Source organism: Chrysoperla carnea, chromosome 2 (assembly GCF_905475395.1).
Source record: "Chrysoperla carnea chromosome 2, inChrCarn1.1, whole genome shotgun sequence".
Taxonomy (NCBI): Eukaryota; Metazoa; Arthropoda; class Insecta; order Neuroptera; family Chrysopidae; genus Chrysoperla; species Chrysoperla carnea.
Window position 1 is genome coordinate 26,695,343 of NC_058338.1, and position 16,034 is coordinate 26,711,376.

The 16,034-nt window shown below is 27.6% G+C and overlaps 3 protein-coding genes across 4 annotated transcripts in view; all 3 read right to left on the reverse strand.

Moving 5' to 3' along the window:
- Positions 1-4,026: 4,026 nt before the first annotated feature.
- LOC123293206 (mitochondrial import inner membrane translocase subunit Tim10) lies at positions 4,027-5,825 on the reverse strand. Its single transcript, XM_044873942.1, has 2 exons — positions 5,687-5,825; positions 4,027-4,647 (listed from the first exon to the last, which is right to left on the reverse strand). The coding sequence occupies exons 1-2, from the start codon at positions 5,736-5,738 to the stop codon at positions 4,430-4,432; spliced, it is 270 nt and encodes an 89-aa protein (XP_044729877.1). The 5' UTR covers positions 5,739-5,825; the 3' UTR covers positions 4,027-4,429.
- On the reverse strand, positions 4,606-6,346 carry LOC123293207. Its single transcript, XM_044873943.1, has 3 exons — positions 6,205-6,346; positions 5,687-5,924; positions 4,606-4,647 (listed from the first exon to the last, which is right to left on the reverse strand). Exons 1-2 carry the CDS (start codon positions 6,255-6,257, stop codon positions 5,780-5,782), a joined length of 198 nt encoding a protein of 65 aa, XP_044729878.1. The 5' UTR covers positions 6,258-6,346; the 3' UTR covers positions 4,606-4,647; positions 5,687-5,779.
- Positions 6,347-10,682: 4,336 nt separating this feature from the next.
- The window catches only part of LOC123294036, a 52,012-nt gene continuing 46,660 nt past the window's right edge, over positions 10,683-16,034 (reverse strand). Inside the window, exons 13-15 of one of the 2 annotated variants that reach the window (XM_044875102.1) lie at positions 15,436-15,588; positions 13,015-13,058; positions 10,683-11,094 (exon numbers count right to left, since the gene is read on the reverse strand). In XM_044875102.1, the coding sequence (XP_044731037.1) occupies positions 13,031-13,058; positions 15,436-15,588 (181 nt within the window). In that variant the 3' untranslated portion in view covers positions 10,683-11,094; positions 13,015-13,030. The remainder of the gene's footprint in view (positions 11,095-13,014; positions 13,059-15,435; positions 15,589-16,034) is intronic. The other variant, XM_044875101.1, reaches the window with a different exon arrangement.

A 16,034-nucleotide genomic window follows, 5' to 3' on the forward strand; every position in this document is an offset into this window, starting at 1 on the left:
ATCTTTTTAACAAAATACCTATATTCAAATTAGTCTGAAATAGATTATTGCTTAAACTTTAAAGAAATTTTGAGTTCGCGAGCGACTTAAATCATAGGTCTAGGTCTCTAGGATCATAAGACTGGTTTAAACTATAAAAATTGAAAAAAAGTTTAAAGACGCAAAATCATCATCTTTTTACACAAACAATTTTGGTTTGAAATATTTTTAATAAATTCTAGCTGGAGTTTTCCACTATTTCTGCTCGAAGTCTTTAATCTCACAAGATACAAGCTGCAATATATTTTAAGAAAATATTGATTTAATGAAATTTTTGAATAGTCTTAATATTTACTAATATCACACCGCGTAAACATCATAGACATATAGTCAATCCATCTAAAGTAAAGGTCGAAAAAATTTTTAGTGGACCAACTTTTTATCGTTTAAAATGGTTATCTAAATTTCTTTGAAATATAGTACAATAAAACTTTAATTAGTGAAGTTTTAATTGCAGTACTAGAGTAACCTGAGGAGCTTCCACTGCTATGACCACCTGCGATACGCGCCAATTAGTTGAAATGTCTAGAACTCGATAATAATAACATTCAAATTATGTATTTCTCTTTTGAGATTTGCATTATCGAAATTCTGCTGTATTTCTATATATTTCTACAATTCTATTGCCATACTTTATATAAAAATTTAATTCGTCACAGGAATTTTTATATATTTCAAATCCCAAATCAGTAACTCCAAATGTAGTTATGCAAGAAATATGGTTCTGTAAACATGTCTTCAAAGAAATATCGGGAATTATTAAATAAAACGCAATTTTTGTTAAATCATCAAAATTTATTTCATCCAAAGTATGGCTCCTTTGATGTAACACCGTTTTTTTTCTGGCTCAACTAATCAGCCTTCAACACCAATAAATTTGGTGTTATGAACTCAAACAATTGGATCAACTAATTTCATGTAGAGGCAATTTTAAAATAGTTAGCCAAAAGCAGTCAGATTGGGCCAAAACTGATTAATATGGAAGATTGATCAATGGTATTTGTCACCTTTATTAATCGCATGCTCTTCCGGGACAAATTATGGTGAAATGTGAAAGTTGGAGAAAACAAGACGCATCAGCTTGAATTTTCAGAAACTTGTAAGGCTTTTTAGTCTCTTCTTGAAAGTTAGATAAAACTGATTATGTTTTTTTGAAAAAATTGGTTCACCATATGTCTATTCTTACATTTTTAGCCATCACGGTTATCGTAGATATTTGCGATCTTAAACGGTTTCAAATATTGTCAATCACGGTTTTAAATATTACCATACACGAACGAAACAATAGTACAACACGGACATTAAGAAAACATCTCCTTGTTTCGTGCACAACTAAACTTTTTCTCAACATACGCTTAACCTAAGATAAACTCCCAAATTCTATTGAAAGTAAAGAACTTGAGTCTCATTACAAAAAATCGTCATACACAAAACCATTTTCTTCAAAATGGATGCGCTTGTGTTGAACTAAATGTTTTTGTTTATGAAATTTCATTTCACAAACTTCACATGAAAAACTATTTTCTTCATTATGAGTTCGTTTATGTTTAGTTAATGAAACTTTATGAGCAAATAGTTTATTACAAATATCGCATGAAAAAGATTTTTCTATAACGTGAGTTAGTTTATGTTCATTTAAATGGGTTTGTTGGGTAAATGTTTTATTACAAACATCACATGAAAAGGGTCTTTCTCCAGTGTGAAGACGTCTATGTCGAATTAGATTGCTTTGCCAAGTAAATTTTTTATTACAAGTAGTACATGAAAAAGGCTTTTGTTCAACGTGAAGCCGTTTGTGCTCATTTAAATGGCCTTGCTGAGTAAATGTTTTATTACAGATATCACATTCGAAAGGTCTTTTTCCAGTGTGAATCCATTTATGTTGAGCTAAATGATTTCGTTGAGTAAATTTTTTTTCACAAATATTGCATGAAAAACGTTTTTCTCCAGTGTGAATACGTTTATGTTGAATCAAACTGCCTTTGTGCTTCAATATTTTATTACACACATCGCATAGAAACCGTTCTACAAGACGCGTTTGATGGAATTCGACTCTCTCCTCCGGTATTTCATTTTTAATTGTTAATTCGGTTTGTAATTGTTCTTCCACTGATATATGTCCAATTGTAAATTCAGCATTTGATTGTAACTCTGCTTTAATGTTTGCTACCTCATTTAATAATTCTGGATACAATTGTTGTTCAGTTTTAATGCTTATATCTTCAATTACTTTGCCTGTATATAATTGTTGTTCAATTTCAGTGTTTTTTTGTTTCATTAAAGAAATATTATTTACATCACAAAATACAAAATTTGACATTTTTTATTTGGAATTTAATCAAATTCACCAAATATGTACAAGAATCAGAAATATGACATAACCACAGACATTATACATCTAAACCATAACATAGACATGTGAGGATAGTCTGTGCTTAAAATAGTATGAGATAACGTAATTTGACCTCCCACAAAATTTTGTTTCGGGTTAATTAATTATAAATCTTTTTTAATTAATTGTTCATCGTTTGTTCTTCATTGTTTGATCATTAAAATTATTTGTTCAATCGTTGTTTATTTATTATTTATTAAACAATTATTTTCCATTAAGTTAGCCCCCCATACTATTGATTTCCACTTTTTATTTCCTTAATCAATGTATTTTAAGGAATTATTGATTGTTCGTTTATTATTAGCAATTGTTGGATTATAAATATTTCAAATTAATGGTTTAATAATATGTGAAAATGGAGTAGTGGCTATCTCAGTCGCCTTCGATTACTAAGAGAGTCGGTTCAATTCTAACATTGTGCCAAATAATTTTTTATTAAATAAGTTATTATATAGGCGTTTTATTAAATAAGAGGTGTGGTATATTTTATGTTATTTTAATTCCCACCCCCGATAGGAAGAGTGATTTATGACATCAGTAGAAAAATGGGACGACTAACATAATTAATTTTTTTTTTGAAATAACATGTTCTCCTATTACAAAATCTAATAAAATTTCATTTAACAAGAATAAATTTTAGAATGTACAAAAAAAGCAAGCAAATTAAGTATTTTTTTAATATTTTGTAATAGGAGAATATGTTATAAAAAAGTGGGATAAAATATTTAACATGTTCTCCTATAACAAAATTTCAAATTTTAGTCTTAACGAGCGATTTTTTAATTTATAAATACTAATTTTAATATTTTGTAATAGGAGAATATGAGTGAGATACACTATATGACATGTACTCCTACTAAAAAGTTTCAAATTTTTAGCATAACCAAGCCATTTTATCACAAATTTTTTCATATTTTGTAACAGAAGAACATGATTTTAAAGAGTGAGATATATTTATGATTATTTAAATTCCCACCCTGACAGAATAATGATTTATGACATATGTATAACTGACGTTATTTATAGCAAGAGGGCGGGCGGGTTATATAGATAATTTAAACTATAAAAAGAGTGGAAAATTTTTAACATCAAGAAAAATTCATTTAATTAAATGTAAAAATGTTAACCACACCAGAATACGAACCAGCGTACCTTGGTTTCAGAGGCAAGTGCTATACACACTAGGCCACCAAGCTTATTTAATACTATATAATTAACTTAATACTTACTTATACCTTTACTAAATAATTAATAAATTAATCATTTTGTTCTGAAAGAAAAAAATAGGATAGACAATTTAAAAAATAAAACAAAATTTAAAATATATAACGATTTTTATTTATTTATAACAACAAAAAAATGTACATTTTCATAAAACGAGTTTACAGAGATTCTTCTTTTCTTATTAAAGTTTTTATACAAAATAAGTAAAATTCTACCACAATAATATTAATAAAGGGTGATGTATTCTAAAATTCTACCACAATATGAAATATTTATAATCCTACAATTGCTAATAATAAACGAACAATCAATAATTCTTTAAAATACATTGATTAAGGAAGTAAAAACAACAAGATTTTGATTCTCTGGTTGCACCATTTTATCTTTTATATCAAGAATGTGAAGTCGTAAGGAAATGAATTTCCCCAAAATATTATCGCGTATTTTGTGGTACTCAGGAAAGATAAGTGAATGTTTAACAGCTTTCTGAATACTTCTTGTTATAAGCTCATGAACATCCTGCAGATTCAATAGTGATTTTCCATATTTAAGTCATGGTTAATTTTGATTGAAATTAATCAAATTAAATAATCGATTCAGAAATTAGTCGATTAATTTCAACGGTTCACTGATTGAAATTTTGTCATAATAAGTCCCAGTGCCCAGTAGGATACATTGTCATTAATAAATACACTTCTAGAAATACATTTTACAATTTATTTTATGATTTAAAACAATAAACTACAAAAAAAGTTAACAAATCGATTTTTAATTTTATTGAGACATTTTCTTCATCAATTCCTCATCTTGTTGTGATAATGTTGTTAACTTCTTACCAACACGTTCATGAACATCTAAATACTTAGCAACACAACGATCTAAGCATACCGATTCACCTTTCCCTAAATCAGCATCTCTATATTTTGGAGGTATACATTTTTTGTGACATGCACTTGTCATACGGTTGTACATATCAGCCATCATTTCAATTTCTAAAATTAAAAAGTTTATTGATTAAAATTATTTGTTCTTGGTACGATTTATGGAGCGTAAAATGTAAAAGGATCTACGCGTCAAAATGTGGCGTTTAAACAACATAAAATTAAATTGGCATTACAGATTCATAAAGAATAAAATTTTAAAGAAAGAAATTTCCCAGAATAAATGCTACTTCTACACATAGTCGCTCTACAAAGTAATAATCAGAACAAAAGCTCCTAGACAATCTTTAAGGGGTCGTCCATAAACTAGACATTTACTAAATTTAGTAAATTTCACTAGTTAGCACTTATTTTTGAACTCTTATAAACGACTTCGTGAATAAACGACTCATGTAATTTTTCTGATCGATGCACACTTATTAGACCCAATGAAATTCGTTATTGAGTATGAATATTTTCGCATGAAATTTAAGCAAGATCCCGTTTAAAAAATGCCCTGGGGGTAAAACTATAGGTTGCCGTTGGGTAATTCGTTAGGATTTTGTTAAAACTTATTTTTTTGGATGATTTTTCGCCTTTCCCTTTTCGCCGATATTTAACCAGAGGGGTTTATTATTAAGAAATCTAGGATATATGCCAATAAATTGACTTGAACCATAATTTTTATGTATTTTTTGTGTCAAATTTTCAACTGCTTTCTACAAAATTATCAAGAGAGTCGTGGGGTGTGAAAGAGAAAAAATCCAATGAAAAATTAATGATATTTTACACCTTATTTGCTAAGAATAACGTCTCATCCAAGCAATAAGATAAAATTGATTTCTTATACATACTTGGTCGAGTCAAAGAAATCGGAGATATGTAAAGGGAAGGTTTAAAGATAAATTAAAGGTAAATATTCATACAGCTAGAGGCTAAGATAATGAAGAGAGCATTTAGAGCCCACCAGATAGATAACTTCGCAAAATTTGATAATTTATATATAAAACTATAAAGCATTGATAAATATAGAAAAGATGCTTAAACAGATTGTGGATTTAAAATGTGAATTAAATAATTTATAATAAATCCATACAGGAAAAAATCTTACCTAGTTCCGTGATTAATTTTAATTTTTCTTCATCAAGCATTTGTTGTGCCATTTTTAATGAATTATTTGTACGATTAACTTTTAATGTTTATTTTAAAATTTACGAGCCGATTGTTCGTATTCACCAATATTAGATTTTCGCATCCGTTCACGTGCTTTCATGTGCTCAAAACGTTTTCTTTCAATGTCTCTTTTTGATAATATAAATGCATATACACCTGCTCCTGTTATTGCAGCCCTAAAATAGGAAAATACGTCAAAGTCAATAATTGTAAACTCAGTGCTTTGCGTAAACAAATTTTCAATAAACCGTGTACTAAATTCTACCCAGTTGTTTACAACACTTGAAAGGAATTCATTTTAAATTCAAATTAAAAAAAATTATTCAAATTTTAATATAAATTTGATTTATGCAAGGATGAAATGTATGTTTTTAGCGTTTTTAATATAAATTGTAAGGTTATGATTCATATTATTTTCCAAAATTGTTATTCATTGATTTACCTTTTTATACGTACCAACAAACCCCTATTTTAGCAAATTTTGGTATCTGTGGTATCTGCATATTCATTTATCAATTATTTTTATCGAAATTCATTGCGGACAAAATTGAGATTGATATAGGTTTTAAAAAAAATTCTCTATGAATTTTACCTCCTCATGGACTACGGTTTTAATTGATTTTTTTTTGAGATTACGTAATAATTATTTGGGTTACGTTCAAAAAAACTATCATGTATCTTAGAATTAAGCAAAAATTGAAGCCTAGGTCGAACATCACGATGTCAATCAAGATTGAAGAACATCAGTGTAGATTAAAGCAAGCCATTTAACACACGCAAAAATGCCAAAAAATTGTATACATAGATTGCCTGTATCTTAATATCTTGGTTCTTCTGAACATTATTTGAGAAGCAAGATTTTATTGACTTCAATTATTTTTATTGCATTTTATGAGTATTCAATGCACTTTCATAGTTTCATTCTCATAAAAAAATTATACTTTTTAACAATGTTATGAAAACTGTTCACGGCTGCGAAACTAGCCTAACTCGATTTGATCTGATCCTAAATACATACATTCATTCAAGCAGCCTGTGACATTTGTATTTAGGAACAGATCCTTGTAAGATTATTACGGGAATCGTATTTTCGTTTGAAAGATGTAAGTACCTACATTAGGTATTATCTTCGTGAAAAATTTAAGGATCCTTGTTTTTTTTTTGTTCCCAAAACTGCTTGTAATCAAAAAGACCTATACTCGGAATGAAGAAGCAAGATTTAAATGTCAAGTACCATTTTAGTTTTCTGTCAATTTTCTTCGAATTAGGTCTTTAATTTTTTCTAAGACATACTAAATAGATGATAATTGAAATATGACGTACCTTTTAGAGATAATAACCATTAATTTATCATTAAAAAAGGAAATTACAGTTAATTTGATGCAAATAATCAATGCTTACTTATTTATATCATTAATCAATATAAGAAACTAACCCATAAAAACCTAGTTTTTATTATACTCCCTTTCTTTGTTAAAATTTGTTGAATTTTTTAAAAATTTTTTCGTTGCCAAGAGTCTGCTTGCAAAGTTTTAGCTCGATTGGATCACGGGAAAATTTTTATTAATCGATCTGTCAACACAGATTATTTTTCGCCAATGGAAAATGCTGAAAGTAAAAAGAAATAAAATATACGGACTATCACAGAAAACCTTTTATAGTGGTTGATCCCACAGCCAGATAGACAGACAGACAGATAGGAATACATATAATAGAAACACCCCTCTTTTTGTGCCAGCGGTTAAACTTACAACATCCCTATTTTTGGGTCGGGGGTTAAAATTATAATCGATTAAAATAATAATGTGAAAACAAAAAATAGAAAATAATTTTATTAAATAATTGTATATCTTTTATTAATAGATTTATGATAGAAATTTACAATTTCATAATTTTTTATTTTTTATAATTTGCATTCAAAATGTACCAAAATAAAAATTTAATACATTTTGATTAATTAATTTTTACATAATTAATATATTAATTTAATTTTAATGCATATATAATTTGTTGTTAATCGAATTCTAGTTTGCATTTAAGGCAGTTTTTTTTAAATATAATTGTTTTGTTGATTCTCGGTAATTAAGATTTTATTATGTAAATAATTTTAATAATTTTATGAAGTACAGGCCATTATTATCCAGATTAATATAAAATATTTACTAAGGTGTTTTCAAAATATGCTAATCAATTAAAATATACCCTATGCTGAAGGATATTTGTTTTTATTTGGTCCAAACTTTAGTAACTAAGAGAAAAAGAGACTGTGGTGATCTTAAAACAATTGTCGCAAATAAATAATTTTTACGGAAAATTCAAAAATTGTTTTTTATTTTACATTTAATCTTTTTAGCTATACCACATGTTGATGTATTTTAGATATTTTACCCCTTAGTGAATTGTTATAGGCCTAAGATACAATGGATTTACTAAGGGTAGATACAATGGATTTTACTAAGGGGAGGAATGTTGATCGTTCGTTTTCTTTTAAGTGGATAGTTTATATAAAATTCATTTTAAAATAAGTCATTACGAGCGTTGTAAAAATTTAAGTTTATATCCGCATTTGGTATTTTACGAGTACGATTTTATAAATTTAGCTTTATAAAAAGAATTCACAAGAATACAAAAAAATAATGTTCGAAAAATTACAGCCACAGTTTCACATTTATATCAATAGATTACAATGATCATTACAAAAAATTAGAAATTGCAAAATTGCATCTAGATATCTTAAAAAGTTTCTATGTGATATAGAAATGAATAACAACGCCTTTGAAAAATAACTGGCCGAATACTGGTTGAATTTTAATAGTATCTTGAAAGTTGGAAATCACCTTTAATTATCATTAATAATATAACAAATTAAAAATTTTTCTAACACATATTTTAAAAACACATCATTTTGGGAAAAATATTTTATTATTACGTAACAATAAAATTTGTTTAAAAATGTTGAATAAAAATTTGTACATTATATTCACATAATTGTAAAAATAATAGTCTTAGCTCATTTGACGGATAAGTGGGTAACAATTATTCACACAAAATTTTTATTCTTAAGGTTTGATAGCTAGGATCCAGTATTTTTATTGATTTTAAATTAAACAAGATTTTGACGGTATAAGGTGTTACACCGTTGTAAATACTGTTTGACGTTTCATCTGCACACGTATTATTTCAAATTTAAACTAAATTATTTGAAGAATTACACAAAAAAAAAAAGGATTTTTCTTCATTTATTCATCAAATGAGTTTAGCCTAATTAAAATTCCTGATTTCAATAAATATAAAAAATTACATAGTAAATTTCTCACAGAAAAAGATTTATATATAGTTAAGTATAAAATCATCAAAACAATTGATTTTTGCAATGTTTATCATTTATCATTTATGCGATATTACTTATTAATGATTTGAAATATAATTATTCAGATCCCTTATTTTAAAATAAATTGTAATTTTTAGAGGATTTGAAAGTCGTAATTTTAATAGTTATTAATCAATAATGCTTTTATTTCCAACAATTCTAAATTATTTATTTTTCAGACTGTCATAAAAATATTGACTTTGATGAATATATTTTTCTAAATTTTTGTTTATTATATCTTTTATTCATACATCATACTTCTCAATAGTATTTTTTTATTACTTAAAATTACGATTTCCAAATCCTCTGAAAATTACATTTTATAATTATTCAGATTTTTTTAATTCTAAATAAGTTTAATTGCTAAAATAATGGTAACAATTAATTAAACTAATATGAATAAATAAAATATTAGACTTTTTTTACATTTTTGAAAATTCTTTTCGAATTTAATTTCAAGATTTAGAATTTTGGTCTGTCACTAAAATCACTAATCAGTCTTGACTGTAATTTATAATTGTATTATGATTTTCGCTCTGTGAAATCGTTTAGTATTCAATGAAATGTAAAATTGTAAACGGCAATTTTTGTGGGATGTTAAAAATAACGAATCGAAAAAATCACATCGAGTAAATTGAGTGAGTAAAATTGTACTTGTGAATCGTCATTCCTTTTTCAAAGAGATAGAACGTGATCACAAGATTTTTGCCTATTTATTCTCTTTGTGGTGGATCATTTAGAGACGAAATTTGGCTGCGGCTAATCTCTATGCATTCGAAATTAAAATTGTCATTTCGTGGTACTCGTTTTGAGTTGATCGAGTTCATAAACCAAAACTCTTTGTAGAATATAAAGATTATACCGAAAAGTGATTATAAAATGGATTTTTAAAATTGGAGAAATACGCTGGTAAATATCTATTGTGCATGAGAATAGGCCATAAATACTGAAAACTGCTTTGGTTTTTATTTACAATAAAGAAATGTGCAATGAACTAACTGTATGAATACAGTCATGATTACATACAGTTTGTGATGTCCAATCTTATATCACAGAATACAACTCAGCTAGTCTATATACATGATTGTCTGTGGTTTAGCCTCGACTCAACCTAAGGCGACTAAACATAAATGATGATTTGTTATTCATATCCTAATTTTTGGCTTCGAAGACGCGCTGAGCAAGTATACAATCAAAATTGAATTTCTGATGGTTGTTCTTAAATCCTGTCCTTCCTAAATCAATGAAAGTAAGCATTTTGGTAATTATTACAGGATTTTGAAATATTTCACAGATGAGAGAAAACAAAATTCATTTAAAATTTTCAAAAATGCAAAACATTGGATATCTATATAAATTAAAAACAAATAATAATAATCAGATCAATCTTTCCCTTCAATAAAAATCACAAAACAATAAAGAATTAAACCCATTTTCATTTAAAAATATTTATAATTTTTTTTTTTGTATTAATTGTAATTGTTAAAAAATTTTTTTAAAGTTTTTTTCTCTTTTTTTCATTTAAATATATTTTATAAATTTCTATGAAATAGTTAACATTGAATAAGCGAATTTAAAAAAAATGTTCATGATCTTAGATAGACTAATAACAACCTGATTATATTCGAGCTGTAGTATTTTTATATTTCACTATTATGTATGAAATTTTTAACATCACAGCCAAGTTAATATAACCTCGCTCCAAACCTGAACATTACAAACACTAACTATACTTAAAACGCTAGTTTTGTTAAGTCTATCTAAGACCATGACGTAGTTGTATAGCTCGGATCATTTTGAAAATAATAATTGGACTAAACTATAAAAAAAAAAACATTGGAACATTGTATTATGTAAGTTCATCCAGTTAACTTGGAAAAATTAACTTGGAATGGAAACGTAAGCTGAACTAAACTTTTCATTCACTTCAAAGCATCCGTATATTCTTGTCGGTGTATGGACTTGTTATGTAGGATCTAAAAATTTAAAAAAAAGGATACAAATTTAGAATATTATGTGATATGCAAATATTAACCAAAAAAACTAGTAAAAACTTTCAGTTTGAATGCAAAAATGTAAGCCGTTACTATAGAGAATCAAAAAATCAAACACCTTTTACTGTAGTAACTATCCTATTAGTCTAAGATCCCAATTAGGATCGACCTTCACCCACCTTTTTACCGGATGAAAGTTATTTTTTATGAAATATAAAATGGTAACAAATATCCCTGCAATGGGTTGCCTAAAAAAATGTGGTCCAGACTACTTTTAGTGAAAATATCAAGAGTAAAATTTTTAGAAATTTTTCACTGACTTGCAAATCTTACGAATTTTGATCTACTCGAAAGTAAAAGCCATAAAGAATATGCAGCAGCTATGTTGTCTGCCTTTTTTCGTTTACTTTAATCGCATTTATACAAGTTATGAATAGTAATTACGTTCATCTGTTAATTCATTGACTCGCATATATAAATAAAGATAATTTTATTGCAAATACGGTGCTATATGATTGTCCACAAAATCAGCCAAAAAATAATGTTTACAAGCTTTCCCAGTTTTGATATTTTTATTAAAAGTTGTCTGGACCATATTTTTTAAGGCAACCCACAACAGGGATATTTGTAAATATTTTACATTTCATAAAAAATAACTTTCATTCGGTAAGCAGATAGGTGAAGGTCGACCTTAATTCGGATCTTGTACTATATTGTGCTTTCATAAAAAAAAACTCGAAATAGGCCTTTTCATCGATTTGCTATTGTTTCGGACAATTGTTAAAAAAAAACTATTCAAGTAAAGAAAATAAATATCTTTTATCAACGCTTTTGACAAAAATGGAAGATACGTGATATATGTTTACTTGAACAGTTTTTTGACAGATGTCCGAAACAATAAAGAATCATTTTTGTAAATGAAAAGATCTATTTACAATTTATCTGTAAGACATAAACGCCATACATTTAAAAATTGTTTATATCTCATGGTTATATCAAGCCACAACTATAGTTCCTCTCCTTTCCCAGAATATCTCTTTAATATAATTGAAAATTTTGAAAACTTTGTTCAAGATTGTTCCAGGAAACTGAAGAACTGTGCCAAAGCTATCATTGTTATATCTTTCATGCATTTCTGGAGTCATTATCATTGAACATGCAACATTAATTGTAATTAATTATTTTGTGTGTACTAAACACCAATGACTGCATTTCAAACTGTTCAGGAAACATAATTTATTTCAAAAAATACAAACAAACTTTAAAGCAAGCGGAATCATTATATTTGCCACTACGTCTTTGATATTTGGATGTATAGAATTTCAAAATTAAGGCTGAGATGTTTTTTTTAAAGGGTGAGATGTCTTATGTCGATTTCAGATCGGAACGAGGCGTGGAATTCGTTAAATCGTCGGGTACGGTTTTTTATACTGACGAATCTAAGCTAATTTCAATGTAGGCTGCCAATTTTTCCAATACTACCCCGAAGCAGATTCATTTACACTGAGATGTATTACTTCGATTTTCCCATCTATTTCAGGTCCCAACGAGACGTGGAATTGGTTATATCGTTGGGTACGGTTTTTTTATACTGATGAACCTAAGCTAATGTCGACGTAGGTAGTAGTACAGGTTTACCGATTAGGTTATCAACACTTAAACGTACCCAAGGATTACCGTTTTTTTCTCAAATAATTGATGTCACTTTAATCGTAGAATCATGTTCATCAGAAACGTTAGGGATATGCATGTGTATCTTTTAAAAACTACAAATTACTTCTGTATAAAATTCAATTATAAAAAAAAACACCATAAACACTTTATTAATCCTAAATGTGATCATGCAAAGCAGTAAATTTCATGCGTTAATTAATGAATGATTGCAACCTGTGAAAACCTTACCCAATAATCTTGAATTTTATTCGCTCAAGACAGGCAGCAGAGACCCATAGAAACAAAGAAATATTATTAAGATTTATTATATTAAAGAAAAAAATGTAATATTAAGCAGTAAAGTCACCAAAGTATATTTTTTAATTTGAAAAGAAAATTGTGTGTGTATGTAATTTTGCAATGGAAAAGAGGTGTGCAGTTTTTTTGTGAGCGGTGAAAAATATAGTGTTAAACTTTTTCTTGTAGTTAAGAAATTTTGTAATTTTGTAATGAAATACTGTTCTTGTTATGTTGTTTTGCTCTGGTTAGGTGGAAGAACTTTCTTGGCTACATTTTTAAATGTTATACCTATGCTCAAGAGAGCGAGCTACACTATAATCATTAGTGGCATTGCGATCACTTTTAGTTCTGAAGTCACAATTTGATTTGACCAACATCGATACTGTGCAACAGAGTGATGATAGCTAGCCTGTTTTTTTTCTCATCTATTATTTTTAGCCCTCTTTTAAACAACTATAGTTTTGGTTATCAATTCCAGAGAGGTAGAGCCAAAAATGCTAACATAAAAAAAAACTGCAGCTTTTACTACGGCCAATCTTAGTGGCCAAATGCTGCTTTGGCTTGTGACAAATTTTCTAAAATGTACGTAAGTGTTTTTATGTTCTGGTATCAAATTAATCAAGAACCAGCATAACTTATCTTCTCACATTACATCACCGCTATCAATATCAGAATTGTTCTGTTGCTAATTTTGCGATCACAGTATTTTTTAGATCGATTATTTCTGAATTCGTTATAGTTACAAAATTTCTTAACATATAAGAGAATTGTAAGAGTTTTTTGTGATGTTTACAATAGTAGAAATCCCCATTTATATACTGTTTCATAATAAATTTTATGGAGGCAAATTGAAAATATATAACTCAAAGCATTCCTCTAGTTTAAAAAACTTGAGACTGTTAGCTATTTTCTATTTTTTTTCACTCCCATCTTCTGCATCGATTTAACATGGTAGCAAAAACAAATGAAGGAGACATATTTTTGATGATATGTGACGTACTATACAGGGTGTACCATTTTAATTTATTATGGCAAATAGTTCGTTTTGTAGTAAACCAATTAAAAAATAACTTAGACAAAAGTTGCAGAGTTTGATGGGGGCATCATGTTCTGACATCAGATTGGACCTAATCCTCCGGGATACTTTGATAGTCAATTTAGATCTTATAAGTAACACTTAAAATTAGAAGTTCTTAGTTCCTCTGAGAAAACTAACATTTTTCATTTAAAACATTTTTTCAACAATTGTGAGCTTTTGGAAAAATTTCATTATTGCTTTTAATCGAAAACAGAAAAATTCTTTAGCCAAAGTTGTCAAGGGCCATAGAGGACATTCACCTGTGTGCATACAAAACGAGCTATTAGCCATAATAGACTAAAATGGTCCACCCCTAATAGGTTAACGACCACTAACTTGCTTAAAATAAAATAAGGAATAAAGCAAGTGTAAATTTTTGTCTGAACTCAGATTATCTTCTCGGTAGGTAAATAGCATTAAGAATGGGAAAAATTTATTTGAAACAGTATACTGAAAATTTTCAAGTGTGTTCACTAAAATACAATAATAGAAAACAAAAGTTTCAAAATTAATTTTCCTAAAAATAATTCCTATATTTATATCGAACTAATAATTTCAATATAATCATTCCAAAAAATGAAAAAATAAAATCTATCGAATTAAAATAAAAAATCTTTTATAATTCAAAAAATAAATATAATATGAAAAAATAAAATAAATTTTCGCATGCTAAAAGAAAATATTTGCTTAGCTAAAAATGGTAAGGAAGAAAAGACTATACCTTTTTTTTTATTTATTAAAACAAAATAAAATAGAGTTTAAATTGAGTCAATCGATTAATATAAAAACCAATTGACCAATTCAAATGTTTTAAGGTTTTACTATGGAATACTTACTGTGGCCTGATGAAGTAAGACCTAAAAACAGTTGAATTGGAAATAATTTAATTAAAACTAAATTAAAAATTTGTTTTCGCTAAAAATAAGTAAAATCAATTTCTTGATATTTATTTTACTTTTTATTATAATAAGCAATGAATTTATCGATTTAATTTAAATACATGATTGTTGAATGGAAGCACATTCGCCCTTAAGCTTGAGTAAACAATTTTTGCCACAAGCGCTAAGGTTTTTGTTATTTAATCTATACTTACAGCTTTAAAACAAAGTACTAAAGTTATAAAATTTATAATAAGAGTGATATTTTAAAAATATTGGTAAAATTTGACCCCCAAAAATAATGTGTCTTTTCAAAAAGTATTGTACTGAAGAATTATTTTTACGGTTTTTTTAACAGGTGATTTTCACCCGTTTCTTTTGTTATTTATGCAAACTTGTTGTTTTTATACTTACAATTCCATGTTGTGGATTGTTGATTGCGGACAATTGTCGTTTGTTTTAACATGACAATGTTTATGACATTTTATTAAACAATCTCTGCATTCATATCCTTGTTTTCCTAATCTTCGAGCTATGCTTTTACTACAAACTTGGCACACTGTTCCACTTTAAATAAATAATAAAACAAGTTATTGTTATATAAATTACAATCTTAAACAATCGTTTTTTTTTTCTAATCGATTATAAATGCCTTTAACAAAAACGTAGAACAAGTTGCAGTTCTTTATATGCGTTTAAGAGGAATCAAATAAATATTTGCCATTAAAACAAAACGTTAAAGACATTTTTCATGATGGTAAAATGATTAAAAATTCTTTTTTGCTTAATTACTAAGCCTAAAATTCCTGAGGAGCATTCTAGGGAGATGGTGGTAACATTTTAAATGAGAAACTGTGGAGGATAATGGATGAAACACGAATTGATAGAGCCATTTACGATAAAGATTGGAGATGCAAACTACTACCAAAGAACACCTGGAAGCGAGGTGCCGAGGATGGGGGATAGAGGAAGGGGGAAAAAACTGAACACATATTAAGACTTTGGCCCATTAT

Excerpts from the sequence above, each read along its gene's own strand:
- LOC123293207 (XM_044873943.1), bottom strand. The coding sequence starts at position 6,257 with ATGAATATGCAGATACCACAGATACCAAAATTTGCTAAAATAGGGGTT. Across the intron at positions 5,925-6,204 it reads GCTAAAATAGGGGTTTGTTG|GGCTGCAATAACAGGAGCAG; the intron begins GTACGTATAAAA and ends TTCCTATTTTAG.
- LOC123293206 (XM_044873942.1), bottom strand. The coding sequence starts at position 5,738 with ATGGCACAACAAATGCTTGATGAAGAAAAATTAAAATTAATCACGGAA. Across the intron at positions 4,648-5,686 it reads AAAATTAATCACGGAACTAG|AAATTGAAATGATGGCTGAT; the intron begins GTAAGATTTTTT and ends TTTTAATTTTAG.